This window comes from Microcebus murinus, chromosome 10 (assembly GCF_040939455.1).
Source record: "Microcebus murinus isolate Inina chromosome 10, M.murinus_Inina_mat1.0, whole genome shotgun sequence".
Classification (NCBI taxonomy): domain Eukaryota; kingdom Metazoa; phylum Chordata; class Mammalia; order Primates; family Cheirogaleidae; genus Microcebus; species Microcebus murinus.
Window position 1 is genome coordinate 95,311,380 of NC_134113.1, and position 14,552 is coordinate 95,325,931.

A 14,552-nucleotide genomic window follows, 5' to 3' on the forward strand; every position below is an offset into this window, starting at 1 on the left:
TTGGCAGTGAGTGAAGCGAAGTCCCTGCCACCACGGTGCACGAGGGCACTACAGCAGCCCCAGGACACCACACGCGGCCGAATGCAGGGCCTGGCGCCGAGGCTCCAGCGCTGACTCTCCGGTGACCGCGTGTGGCGGTGGCCCACATCCTTCCACCTGTCTGCGGCTCAATTCCTTCCTAGTGAGGCAGGGACACCAGCCTTCCCGTCTACCTCTCCTATGAATGCAGTTAAAGAGCAGCTGAAAGACATCTGAAAATTAAACAGCTCTAAAAAAAAATTAAAGAAAAAAAAAACCAGTCCAGGATATTGTCGTATCTTTTATTATGTATCAAATTGTCTTCAATATAAGTTACAACCTGATTAAATTTGATAGACATTTTTATCTATTTAAAGAAAAAAATTCTCTTTATGTACAGTATCTTTTGTCTAGAGTCTAGCAAATATAGTACCTTTCATTGCAGGGCTGCTGCTTAACATAACAAGCAAAAACAAACAACCAAAACATATAAACCAAAAGCAAACCAGACCCCCTCAGCTACAAATATCAATTATCGAATGAAGCATTAAAAGACAAACATATAATAACTTTTTTGGTTTAGAAATGCAGAATGAATACTAAAGTTAGTGGCAAAAATCCAAAAAAACCCAACAGTCTTCTGGGGTAAACTTTCCTGCTCAGGCACGTAGGCTGACTCTAGACCATCTCTCGGCTTCTGCGGATAGCACAGCACAGGATCATGCTGAAGATCATGCCAAAGATCTGCGAGACAGGGAGTGGTGTCAGGACCAGGCGAGTGCTGCCTGAAGGCTGAGGGCAAGGGCAAGACCGGAGTCATCCAGTCCATGACACATGACAAGGAGAATGGCACCCATGAGACCAAATGAATTAAAAAGCACTGAAGCAGGAGAGATGTAGGCCAGATAACAGGAGGGACCGCTGGCCTGGTGGGACTCTAAGGGTCTGCAGTCAGTTACTAATGCAAGCTGCACAAGCACCCCTCCCTGGGGAACTTTCCAAGTGAGAAATAAGCTCAGAGTTAAATTTCATGCTTGAATTCCAGATGTTCCGACGGTCCACACAGGTTAGTGCTTACGCTTTCACCTCCCTGTGTGTGTGTGTGTGTGTGTGTGTGTGTGTGTGTTTAATAGTCTATTTTAAAAGGTCTTAACACTGAGAGCGGCTTCAAACCTTTCTTAGACGCACACAAGGGGTACAATGACCACTAAGAAAGGAGGCAACTCTCTCTTTTGGGCAGTCCTGCAAGGGGCAGAGGAGGAGGGGTGGGGGTAGGACTCAGTGAGCCGGGCCATCCCAGTGAGGGTGGGGGTCCTCACTGGGAGAGGGGCTGGCCCCAGGGAACTTGGTTGGCCCTTGGTTTCTAGAAGCTGATTAGCAGGAGACTGGAGCAGCTGGAGTCTTAGTCTTCCTCCTGGCTGCCACCTGTGGACGCCCTGCAGCCTACGGGAGGAAATGGACACCCTCCACCCAGGTAGCTCGTAGGGAACTACCTTCTTGAGAAAGAAAAGCAGGTGCGTGCAGAGACGTGCTCTGAGGACCAGCGGCGCTGGCATCACCTCACATGCGCCCCAACCCTTAACAGCTGAGAGAGTCGATTCTGGAGACACACTGAGGTCGAACCTCGGGTCCTTCACTCAGGAGCTGGGGGGCTTCGATCACCTTACCCCTCTCTGTCCCCCTCGCCTCCTAGCTGCTGAGCAGACACACTAACAGCATCCACCTCGCAGGTGTGGGGAGGATGGGGCCAGGTGATAAACGCACAGCACTTAAAGTAGTGTCTGGAGGGAGTGTGTGCTGAGTAAGTGCCACCACTGAGAAGGCCAGCCCTGCCCAGACGCCCGGCCACTCACCATCACCACGGCAATGCCGATGCCCACCGCGCCGATGATGTGGAACTTGTTCTCGAAGACATCTCTGATGGCCGCCGGGCAGGGCTTAGGGAGGCAAACCGAGACCCCGGTCACACACCATCCCCTCTCCAGGGACACCCCCCTCCCACGGACCCCAGGCGCACTGAGACGGGGGAGAGGACAGGCTGGGGGCAGGAGTGTCCAGGGAAAGAGATGTCCTGGCTCGTGGGTGGCAGGGGACCCGAGAGGTGGCTATGCGAGTGGGTCCCTAAACTCTGGGAAGGACGTTAGGGAAGGAAGAGGGATGGGCTCTGTTTCTTTTCTTTTTTTTTTTTTTATTTTATTTTTTTTATAGATATATGCAACTTTATGGGCTCTGTTTCTGATATGGCAGTAGAGTCGCTCTTTATTATTCCGACTCTGGACGTTAGCGTACGATCGTGAGCCGTTTAGAAAGGAGTCCAAGACTTAGAAGCACGCCTGTCCTCGGCGGCATTAGGGCTGGGGTGGCAGAGGGCGAGGGGAGCGAAACACTTCGCTATTCCCCTTGCTGGCCTTCGCTTTGCTGCCCTCGAGGAACGGAGGCCCTAAGGAGGGGAGAAGAGAGACGGTCCCCAGGAAACCCTCTCGCAGGCGGAAGGGGTATTTATGAAACGCTCGCCAGCTCTGCTGGGGCAACAGAGCGGGGCAACCGGGTCTTGCTCCTGAGTTTACCTTCACGGTGAGGCTGTCGAGGATGTCCTTTTTGGGGCAGATGTCCGAGATAAACTGCTCCACACCCCCAGCCAAACCGCAGCAGTTCAACTACACAGAGAAGGCAGGGATGGGGGTGAGAGGCGCGAACAGAAACAGACGGCTGCAGCAGAGACGCACCGGGCGGGTCTCACCAGCGCCCTGCGTGCAGACGTACTGTGAAGACACGTGGGTCTTCAGGACAGGGGGTCTCTGCAGAGACGACGTACCGCGTAGTGGATGGCTTTCAGCGTCTCCCGCTGGGGCCCTTCCTTGGATTTCAGCTTGTTGTAGGTGTCCTCGTACATTTCCTGGATGTCCTTAATCACCTACAGTGGACAGAGAAGAGGGCCAGAAACAGCTTTTTCACACACTTGTTCATGAACAAACGTTACCTGTTCCACCCTGTTCACTCTCTGCAAGTTCCCAGCCAGCAAACACGCGTGTTGGCAAACATCACTGGGCAGACAAAAGCCTCCAGTCCCGCTGTCTTGGGGCCTCTAGGCACCTCCCGGATCCTGCCACTTGTCCTGGTCACCTGTACTTTTTGTTGGTCCCTTCAGCCCTGAAATCGAATCTCCTCAATCTAAAGCATAATGGTGGCTCATGCCTGTGATCTCAGCTCTTGGGGGACCCAGTCAGAGGATCGCTTGAAGCCAGGAGTTTAAGACCAGCCTGGGCAACACAGTGAGCCCCCATCTCTACAAAAAACAGAAAAATCAGCCAGGTGGCATGTGCCTGTAGTCCCAGCTACTCGAGAGGCTGAGCCCAGGAGTCGGAGGCCGCAGTGAGCTATGATAGAATCGCTATACTCCAGCCTGGGTGACAAAGTGAGACTTCATCTCTAAAAAAATATTAAATTACATTAAAGAATAATAATAAAAATTCAAAATCCTACTCCTGACCTGTTTCCTCAGGCTTCCATCTTCTTTGTTTCTTCACTTAGGTGTGACTTTTGGCAAATTGTTAACCGTCTCTACATGTCAGTTTCTGCATATGCAGGATAGGAGATTATACTAGTCACTAATCTCATAGGGAACTGTGAGGATTTAAGTGAGATGCTGCACGTTAAGCCTTTACATCATGTCTGGTACAGAGTAAATGCGGAAGAGGTGCTGGCTAGATCACTATCCTCTTGTACCTGGGTGCATCCCGGTTTAAAGCATGCCTGTCCCCCCGACTCTTACCCACATCCAATTAACAACCAACACTCGGCATTTTTCCTTTAACATCTTTCTGACGTCTTCTACAATTATCCTTTCTTATTTCTACGGCTGCAGCTATTATGACAGGGCCCCTGCCTCCTCCCTCCCTTTCCCCTTCCTGCTGAACGTGACAAGGTAGCACTTCCTAAAATGCTGCTCTGATATGGCCCATCCTGGCAACTCTTCAGGGCTCCCCATGGAAGTCCAAGCTCCGCTGTGCTCAGACCCTTTGTCTGGGACCAGCCCCTGCCTCCACGAACTTTCCTCCTGAAATCCCACCTCTCATCCAAGGTTTAGGTCAGTGCACCCTTCTCCATGAAGCTAGAGGACTGCCCTTTCCCGCCTGACCTTTCTTTTTTGCTTTTGAGGGAGAGTCTCACTCTGTTGCCCAAGCTAGAGTGCCATGGCGTCAGCCTAGCTCACAGCAACCTCAGACGCCTGGGCTCAAGTGATCCTTCTGCCTCAGCCTCTTGAGTAGCTGGGACTACAGGCATGCGCCACCATGCCCAGCTAATTTTTTCTATGTATTTTTAGTTGGCCAATTAATTTCTTTCTATTTTTGGTAGAGATGGCGTCTCGTTCTTGCTCAGGCTGGTTTTGAACTCCTGACCTTGAGCGATCCACCCACCTCAGCCTCTCAGAGTGCTAGGATTACAGGTGTGAGCCACCACACCTGGCCTCCCTCCCGACCTTTTCAAATCCCACAGTACTTTGGACAGAAATCACTTCTATGACACTTGTCAAATACATGTCTTTCTCTCACACCAGACGGCCAAGTCCCTGGAAGTGGGGCCCAGAGCTTGTGCACCCATGGACCCTGCGTGGGGCTGGGCACAGCACTTGGCTCGTGCGGCAGCACCCGAACACATACCCACAGATGAGAGGAGGGCGAGTGGGTCCAGCCCACAGAAAGCCAGGTTTTCCTGAGCAATCTTTCCAGGAGTTGGGGAAGGGGCTACTGCAGTGTGTGACAGACAGACAGACAGACAGACACAGACCCAACGAGGAGTTCCCGCACGCCTGCCGTGAGCTGGCACTGGGGCTGGCACACACCTGCACGGGCAGAGCGAGCACTCACGTGCCCTGCCCTCAAGGATGCGTGTTCTGAAGGCGTGTGGAAACGTGTGAGGATGGGAGGCCTGCTCAGGGGCTGAGAGCTGACCAAGGACCCCTCCCCCTCCCCACGCCCTCCCCCAGCCCCCACCCAGGTCACCACGAGACACACCTACCTCGTCTTTGTGGGAATATCCCCAGACGGCCGCGGCTATCTCAATGGCAAATATCACCAAGAGGAAGCCGAAGAACTAGGAGGAAAAGGGGACAGTGTGAGGGACGATGCGGCCAACCAGACGGCAGCATCAAAAGGCATCTTGGAGCACGGAAGAACGACAGCTCTCTGGGGAGCAGCCTACAAGAGGCAGGGAAGAAGTTCACGGCACGGGGAGAGTTAGCCCAGGCGAGGAGGGCGGAAGCTGCAGCAGCAGGAGGTGCCGGCAGCCCAGCCCCACACCCAACACCGGCGTTTGTAGGGTGTTGGTTAAGAGTCAGTGAGCAGCGAAACCCAGAGACGTGGGGAGATGAAGGAAGAGAATGCACGAATGCAGCGAAGTTGCGGGCGACTGCGAGGAATTCTGGGACAAGCGGGAGAGAAGGCGAAGGTACTCATGGGTTCAGGCAGAAAAAGCAAACGTGGTCCTCGAGAAAGGGGGAAACAAAGTCCTGGCACTTAGCTGCCTAAGGGAAGTGACAGGACAGGCTCCAGGTGGGGAGGGGCCGCCCCACACTGGGGAGAGGTGAGGGCAGCACGGGGCGGCCAAGGGCAGCTGAGGCCCAGCCCCTTGGGTGCCTTCCCACCCCTCCCTCCCGTCGATCTGTGGGTCTGGTGCTGCCGAGGCCCAGGGTGGCTGCGGGGATGGGGCACTCACCAAGCCCAGCATGCACTGGGACTCCTGCACAGCGCCGCAGCAGCCCAGGAAGCCCACCAGCATCATGAGGGCGCCGGCTCCGATCAGGATATAAACTCCTGCGGGAGGGACAGAGGAGAGGACCACGTGGAGAGGCCTGCCTGGGGGCCCAGGCCTCGCCTGCGGTGCCCATGCCGCTGCGTGCTCCGCCTCCTGGTCCTCACTGCCCGCCGATCTCAGGGAAGATGCCTCCCCTGCAGCACAGCCGTCTCCTTCCCGCCGCTTCCCTTCCAGGACTCTGTGTCCTCACGTCCGCTCCTGCGTTATCCTCAGCCTTTCCGGATGGTGCGTGTTAGCCAGAATCTAGGCCGAGCACAGCCGAGGAGCCCCCACCTCCTCGGGAGGCAAACCGGTCCAGGCCCTCAGCTGTCTCCGGCAAGACGAATCCACGTGAGCTAGTTAACGGAGACCCTCCAGATCCGGTAACTCCTGGGGCTCTGACAGGCCTCCGTGGGTCTCTGCCTCACAGAGGACGCCTGAGGGCAAGCTTCCAGAAGGAAGGGGCTGTGCACACCCAGACAGCTGCCAGTGGCCTCCGTGACGCCCAAGGGCACGTGTTGGCAAAGGTGTATTTGCTCTAGTACAAAGGACACAGGGCTGGGTGTCGAAGACCCTTGTTTTGGAACCAACACTGCTACTAATTGCTCTGTGACCTTGGGCAAGACACTTTCCCTCTCTGGGGCTCAATTTCCTTACCAGTAAAATTAAAGAGGTAGAATGCTAGAAGATTTCCAAAGATCCATCACCAAGAAATCTTACAATTGCAACTCAGTTATTCCTGGTCAAGGGTGAAAAGGGTCCTGCTTGCTAAGGGGTGGGTGAGTGGAGTGCTGATGGGGTGGGAGGATGGCAGTGACTTCTGTAACTCTTGCCCACACCCAAATCAATGCAAACTCCTGGGACAGGGGAACACAGACGAGCAGCCCTGGTCCCATTCATTCCACAACCCACCAAGGGAATGCCCAGAGGGGCCCATCCTACACTTACATTCTTGAGGAGCCACAGCTATCCTGCAGGGACACCTCCTTACTCAGCCCCCACCCCCATATGCAGGCCCCATGAGAAAACCAGCAGAGAAGGCCCACGGCCCTCCAGGTTACAGGTATGCTCTATGCAACCTTGAGAGGGGCTGTTGTCACACATCGAGAGCACCAGCCCCAAAGCCCAGAGGGCCTGGGCTTTCCCAGGTGGGGAAGCCCCGTAACCTCTCTGTGCAACAGTTTTCTATCTGCACAACGGGGACGGGAACAATGCCTACCTCCCAGGACTGCTGTGACGACGCAGTGATACAATCCATGCGTGCACAACAAACGTTACCTGCTGCTCATCTCGATAATACAAAGGATGGGCAACAATTATTAATAACCATAGTGGTGAATTTTCTATACTTGCTGCTCTCTCCATACTGCCCTTTAACTGGGACTAGAGAGATTTCCTTGTAGTAGGGGCTGAAAATGAGAGAGGGAGAAAGGGCCTGGGAAGTTTCCCCAGAACACACAGCAGGATATGGGGTGAGAACTCACGAAGGTGACACAGTGACCTCAGTGTCCCACATCTGTACCCTGAGTGTAGGGCTGAGGCTTTGCAGGCAACAGAGCGTGGAATCTGCCCACAACTGAGGTGCATGGGTGGCACGGAGCAGAACGCACACAGGGAGCGTCTGTGCCTCCCCCTTCTCCCCCACATCTGTCGTGAGGTCACGTCACGTGGGCTCCCTGGCAAACCCCATGTTGCATGAATATGGGTATTGTTCCCGTGCACGCCCAGCCCAGACTGGGCAAGGGCACAAATAGAGCTTGTCCTCGAGTCAAGTCCCATCCTCCTAGGCAGGCCAATGCTGTGGGCCACGGGCTGGACTCAGGGAGGCAGAGCAGCCCCTACATGGGGCCCTGGGGAAGAGGGGCAGCCTCCCCCAGTTCTCGGCTCTAACTCGGGGACACCAGTGAGCTGGGCAGTGGAATGGGCCCTGTTTCTCCCCATCTCACCGGGGCAAGACAGAGAAGGATGAGGTCACTCCTTTAAGCTCCAAGGCAGGGGCTGCATAAATAGGGGGTATTAAGAGATCACTAGGATTTATAAGCACACAGAATACAGAAGAGTGGGAATGAACAGACAGACGTGTTTTCTCTAAGACCACATCCCAGTTCCTAAGCCCAGCGATCCTGGCAGAGGCCAGGGGAGTTGGATCAGCAGCAAGTGAGCCACTAACGGAGAAAGCATTTCCCATGCAGAAAGAGAGAATATTCTCTTAATGGGCCTCGGTTAATATTAAATATTCATTCCAGGGCTTAGCAGAGGAAGATTTTAAGATAAAGGGTCTTGTTGGCTTTAAATCTTGCTTGGACAGTTGTAGACCTGGAGTGCTTCCGTTGAGCCCTCTCTGGGGGGGGGAGCGACAAGCACCCCCCGGCAGCTCGCTGTGCCGTCAGGCTGTAGGGCTCCCGGCAGTGGCTGCCGCAGGGCTCGGGTGCTACTTGCAAGGGCGGCCCAGCGCTTCCCTTTGGACTGACTGGCTCCTCACAGCCGACACCAGGCTTGTTAGCAAAGGCCAGCGATGACAAATGACAAAGTGTTCCCCTTTATAAAACAAGCGAATGTTAGCTTTCTGTCTGACTCATGGAAAAAGTTACCCATCACAGAGCCTTCTCTTCTCGGGGATTACAGTATTAACTTGCTTAAGGGCTGTTTATTCTGCTTTTCTCAGGCTGCCATTATAGGCAGCAGTGGCATATGCCAGGGTGTCCTTTACACAAGAAATGGAACAGCGCTTTTCACTGTTTATCAGGCCCGTCAGCTCAGGCCGCGGGAGGACACAGCACCCTCCGCGCACTACCCCAGCCCCGTCCTGCAAACAGCACCGACCGCGCCTGTGTGAGTGGAAGAGAACAAAGCCCGGCTGAGCCTCTGGCCTCCGCTTGCTTAAGAGTTTATTGTCTCCAAGTAACCTGACCGGGGGTTCAAAGGAACCCTAACTCTTCCCCTGCGGGCTCCCTCTTGGTTGCCCTCCCTCCCCTGGGTGGTCGTCCTCGTCCTGGTCACTAAGCACCGCAGTGGGACTCCTTTGCCAGGCTGGCAGTTCTGCGCCTCACAGAGGAGCCGGCGTGTAGTCTGTGCCGGTTTCAGGCTGGGAAAAGGCGGCACGCAGCCACAGAACAAATGGCCCTAGGCCACAAGCTGGCCCGGACACCTGGTCACGCACGGGGGGATGGTCCTAGAGAAGGGTGGGCATTCACGGCCTCTGGCTAGAGCCCCCGGTGCCCTCACTCAGGGGCCATGGTTCTGGGAGGACACCAAGGAGTTAAGAAGGGCTGCTGGCCTGGGACCAAGAAAACGAAGCTCCCCAACATGTTTGCAGACAGGATTATGGACAATGCTGACGGGCTGAATCTCCCAGGGCCTGAATCGGAGAGAAGGCCCATATAAGGTTGGCAGCTGTGCTGGGCTCACCATAAACCGTTCCGAAGGCTGGAAAGTTCTTTTTGCACTTGGACTCTGCCTGGCTACATACTCTTTTCTCTGCTATGGAAGCGGTGGCCCCTGGAGAAACGACAGCCTGGGCTGTTCAGGTCTCCTCAGGAGTCGGCGGCATGGCCAGGCTGCCCCGCAGACAGCTAGTGGCCCAGTGCAAGGGATGGTCACCCCATGATGTCAGAGCAGCAGCCAGGGTGCAGCTGGCACTCCCGGCTCATCTGGGAGAAGGGCTCTCGGCCAACACAAAAGGCTGGTGTCACAGCCCAGTGGGGGAAGGGGACACAGAGTGAAGCCTCCTTGGCCCTTTGCCCATGGACGACAATTATTCAGTTTTCCAAAGCGATCAGTGAAGTGCAGGGTCCAGCCAGACCCAAGCAGCCACCCAGGGTACTGATGTTCTGGTGTCACTTGCATCATCCCTTGTGCCCTGGGCTTCTGCAGGCAGAACGAAGCCTTTACAGCTCAGATCTTTTTCCCAGGAAGGGGGTCCAGCTGCGAAGGACCCGTATTCCCCTGCAGAGCTAAGAAGGGGGCAGTGGCCCCCGCCTCCAACTTGGGGTTGCTGTGTCTCTTTGGGATTGTGCCTTCAAATCATTTTCCTGGTCCCTTCAGGGAGGACCACACTGACCAATGGAGGGCCTGCAATGACCTTTGGGATCTGAATCCTATGAGGTTTCCTGAGGAAGGCCCCAGCTCTCCCATCATGCTGGTCACTCTCCTGCCCCTCCATGGCTTCCCCACCTGCCACCTGCTGACTAGGACCATGGCTGCGGGGGCTTCTCTCCCTGATTACACCTTGGGCGAAGTCAAAAGGCCAAGAGAGTCCCACTCCACCCCCAGTGGGGAGCGTGCAGTCAGTACAGACCCTTTCTATTCCTACATAGGGAGACCCCCACCACCTGGCACAGACAGTCCGGGAAGCAGCTTTCTTAGGCCTGGGTTCTCGAGTCCTGCCTCTTGAGAGTGAAAGCTTGCACAAGTTATTTAACCTCTCTAGGCCTCAGTTCCTTCACTATGAGATGGGAGTCATCTATACTCCTTGCAGAGTTAGGGGAATTAAATAACAAGATCAGCAAGACAGTGACTGGCACAAAAAGGAAGGGGTTAAAAAATGATCGTGTCTTCCTCCCAGTTCCGTCCGCTTACCAATGAGATTCTTACTTCCCACATCTAAAAATATACAGAATTAGCCAAAGAGCCTGGATAACAAAAAAAAGAAAACCCAAGTTGCTAGAAGCAGCCAGAACAATGGGAGGACGGAGCCTCTCTCCCGAGAGGCACACAAGGAGGCCACGGGGCTCTTGCTCGGGGAAGTTGGCTAGAAGCGGAGCCTATTCCCACACAGTAGTTCTGCTGTCCCCATGCAGGGGTCACAGCGCCCCACTAGCGCGGCGGAGCGCGGAGGGTCTGCCCCAGCCCCTGGGTGGGGGGTGCGGCGGGCTGCAAGCCGCTGCAGACACACAGAAACGCTCTGTTGCTAAAACAAGGCAGGGCGCTATAGAAACCTGCTCCCTAAAACTCTGTGTGTAGCTTTTTTTGTTAAACACAAACACATTATGCTTTTCTTTTCTCAATTTCTTTCTGATGATAGGGAGACACACCCAAAAAAATTCCAACTAACAACAGCGAAAAGCAGTCAAACCAGCAACACTATCCACAAGGCTCAGGTGTTAGTTACACAACCGGCCAGGCTGTTTCTAAAGACCCAGCCTGGCTCCTGAGGTGCAAGGGAAGGTCCGCATGGCTGCATGGCCGCCTGGCCTGCTTGTCCCCTGAGGCCGAAGAGGTCACTGCTTTCTCCCTCTCTGCAAATTACTGTAAAAATAACTTCTTTGGTGGGCGGGAGGGAAGTGACCAAACTCACACTTTCAGCCTGATGGCATGACAGCAGCATCATCCTAAAAATAGGGTGCATCCTCTGTTTCTCCCAAACGAAATGTTTGCTACCGCCAAGCTAGGCTGGAAGTACAGCGACCGAGTCTGAATTCCCCCAGACACTGGGAGACTGTGCTTGGCAGGCCTCAGGCTCCCACTCCTCAGAGAGAAGCGTTCACATGATGCCACAGCAGCCAGAGGCACAGAACGATGCCAGAAAAGATGCCGAGGGGCCGGAGTGTAGAAAGAAACCTGCCGAGTCTGTTCACACTCCGGCTCCCAGGCAGGTTCAACTTGGAAACCTTTCCCCTAAAGGAAAAGCAGGTTAGAAAACAGAGCTAAACACCAGGGCTTTCACCCCAGCACCAAGTGCCCAAAGGGCTGGACAGAGTCCCCTGCAGTCTCGCCATTGTTTCTGTGTGTTCTGGGAGGCTGGCCTTCCTCTGGGCCTCAGAGTCCCTATCTGCACAGCAGGGAGGACAGCCGTCTATCCTCTTCCTGGCACCGCGGGTCCCTAGGACAAAGGTTTCTGAATTAAGGGAATGATGAAGCCAAACAAGACAAGTCGTTAGGAGAGAGCATGAGCGATGAGAACAGAGGTTCTTAAACCCTCGAGAGTGGGTGCAGCTTTGTCAGAGCCAACTTCACATCAGAGAATAGTCAAAATGCCTGACTTAGCCAGCATGAAAAGAAACCACATCAGTCAAATGCAAATGCATGGGCACAACTACAAACAAAAACGACATAACTTGAAAAGGATATAACTGGCCAATGAGCCCACAGCATGTCCTTCCCAAGCCCAAGTCCCTGGGTCAACCCAGTCTCCAAAGGTGGAGGGTATGCCCAGTCTTCCCCCTCACCTGTGTAGAAGCTGGAATTGTTATTGTTAGTTTCTTGCTCGAAGATGCTCTTGGTCTGAGAGTCGAATCGGAGCCATAGTCCAATGGCAAGGACTGCAATCCCCGCAAGCTGCAAGACACACAGGACATCAGCATTAATCCTGGCTGCCAGGGACAGACAACTCAGTCCCCGAGAATTGAAGGGTGCGACTGAAGACTTGCAAAGGGCTCTGGGACCACCCTCGGTCTCTGCCCCTCACACACACCTGGCAGTCGCAGAAGCCAGTGGGAATGTGTGTGATCAACCCATGTGCTAAAAATATCAGCAAGCTGGGAATAAACGCTGCCTACCAGCAGCACAGCAGTCGCAGGGGTACTTTCACAGGCAAGGGAATACTACACGGCAGGGAAATGGATGTCTATAGCCACATGCAATAATACCATGAATGCATCTCATGATGCTAAACAAAAACAGCACGAAACACAAGAACATGAACAAAATGATTCCATACAGTTAAAAATTACTAAACTGTTTAGGGATGCACACAGAGGATATGCTTATATGTGCCTATAAATAATAAAAGAATAAAAAGTGATTGTCCTCAAGTGAGTGATGACCTTGAGGTGGAGGGAAGGATTTATGCTCAGGGAGGGGCACGTGGTGGGGGTGTCTATGGTGCTGGCAATATTCTAACTTTTAACTTGGGTGATGGCTACACAGACACACATGCACCAGGGAGGGCAGCCGCAGAGACCCTCTGCACGGTAAATGACATCAGGGGCTCGCCTTGCTTGCCCACGCTGGCCCCTAACCTCTTCACAAGGCCCAGTCCTGGCCTGGCAATGCTGAACTAGATGCTGGGCAGAAGGCCTCCTCCCCCAGCCTGGCGCCAGCTGAGCACCCTGTCGCTCGTACCGGGCTTGCTGGGGCAGTGACTCACAGGCCTCCAGCGTCATGGCCGGCTGGACGCAGGAGTGGGTGGGCCCCAGGTTTTGCTGGTCCACCCCCCTCAACAGAGGCACTCTAATGTCCGGGCCCTGCTTGCTCTGGACCTTGATTCTCGTCTCCAGAAGCCAGTGAAGGCTGCCTCTCTTTCCTTTCCCCCTGGCCTGACAGGGGGTGTGGACGTGTTGGGTGCAGATGGCAACAGCAGGAGGCGCCACCCCAGACCTCAGCCTGCGCCACCTGCCCACAGCCCGAGTGGAGCAGGTGATCTGCTCCTGCACGTGTGTTTCCGTGGGGGCCGCCACTCTCGGCTTAGAGTTCTACTGCTACAGTTGCCATCCGTACACCAGGAATGGTGGGATGTGGCCCTTCCTCGCCTTCGGTACGGCTAAAGAACATAGGAGATCATGTTAGAAGTACTTCTGAAGAAGGAGGTGTCAAATGGGATTTGGGAGAATAAGTTCACTTCATCAGCACAAAGGCCCACCAGCACGGCCCTGCTGGCCCTGCGGACAGTCACTCAGCGTCCTCCCCAACCTCTCAGTCCTCACTGTAGGAAAGGTGACCCCAAACAGCTGTAACTGCACAACGCCAAATGCCCCATGGCCGGACAATGGAGAAGAGAAAAACTCAGGAAGTTGTAGGAATTTTAGAGTTAAAATGAACCTGAGAGCTTTGACTGAGTGCAAACATGGGTGAGATTTTCCTTCTTATTAATAAAAGACATGCGGGTGAGTGAGGGCGTGCTGGCCTAATCCAAAGGTGGCAGAGCATCGCTTTGTGGGGGAGAGCAAGCCTCCCCGACCACGGGAGCAGCCCAGGCAGCTCGCCAGGGGCGGGCCCAGCTGGCAGCATTTCGGCTGGAACAGGTGTGTGGACGGTGTACACTCAGGGGTCTTGACTCTGCGGGTGGCAGGCCCAGGCCTAGGTCCCCAGGGCCCTGGAGAGCTAAAGGAACAAAGTAATACTTCCCCTCTGTCCACCTGCACACGGGAGGCCCCATGAGGCCCCTAGGAATTGGAAGCCAGGGGCTGTGTGTCCTTCTTTCAGTCATAAACACATTAACCTCAAAACTGCTGGTGGGAGCCCAGTTTCGGTCACCACTTAGGCACAACCTGTTTCTTGGCCTGGTCCTCCCCCTTGTCCTGGTCTGGTCCTGGGTCAGGAGAGCAGAGGTGCTCATTGCTGTCCTTTTTGCTCTAGGCTTGTGCTTATCTAGGAATTATCCCCAAGTCACCTTATCACCTGATGACTAAGTTACCTGGCTGTCACCGCTTATCTGCCAGGAAAACCCAGCAAGTCACCACGGAGAGAAGGCAGACACTCCAGGCCCACAGAGTAACTCCTCTCCAAAAGACTATGTGGAGCCGCATTCCGCACAGAAGCTTCTCGCAGGCAGGAGCCAGGTCCCTTTGGGAATGATTCACGTTTGGATAATGATGGGCACCCAGGTGAACCCTCCAGTGGTAAGGCCCCTTCCGTTTTATAGTAAACCTTAATTTCAAGGACCCAGAGCCAATTTGTAGAAGTCCAGTCCTTTATCTGGTCTATGTGGACGGGTGGTCAGAGGGACACTGGGCTGGAGAATTGCAACCAGAAAGGAAAGGGAGAATTTCAGGTCTGAACTTGGCCAAGGACATGGCCAGATA

The 14,552-nt window shown here is 54.3% G+C and overlaps 1 protein-coding gene across 1 annotated transcript in view; it reads right to left on the bottom strand.

Annotated features, from left to right (window-relative positions):
- Positions 1 to 306: 306 nt before the first annotated feature.
- CD9 (CD9 molecule) overlaps positions 307 to 14,552 on the bottom strand; it is a 32,072-nt gene continuing 17,826 nt past the window's right edge. The window contains exons 2-8 of the mRNA XM_012760615.2: positions 11,979 to 12,087; positions 5,734 to 5,831; positions 5,038 to 5,112; positions 2,834 to 2,932; positions 2,586 to 2,675; positions 1,872 to 1,955; positions 307 to 762 (exon numbers count right to left, since the gene is read on the bottom strand). Of these exons, the coding sequence (XP_012616069.1) occupies positions 697 to 762; positions 1,872 to 1,955; positions 2,586 to 2,675; positions 2,834 to 2,932; positions 5,038 to 5,112; positions 5,734 to 5,831; positions 11,979 to 12,087 (621 nt within the window). The 3' untranslated portion in view covers positions 307 to 696. The remainder of the gene's footprint in view (positions 763 to 1,871; positions 1,956 to 2,585; positions 2,676 to 2,833; positions 2,933 to 5,037; positions 5,113 to 5,733; positions 5,832 to 11,978; positions 12,088 to 14,552) is intronic.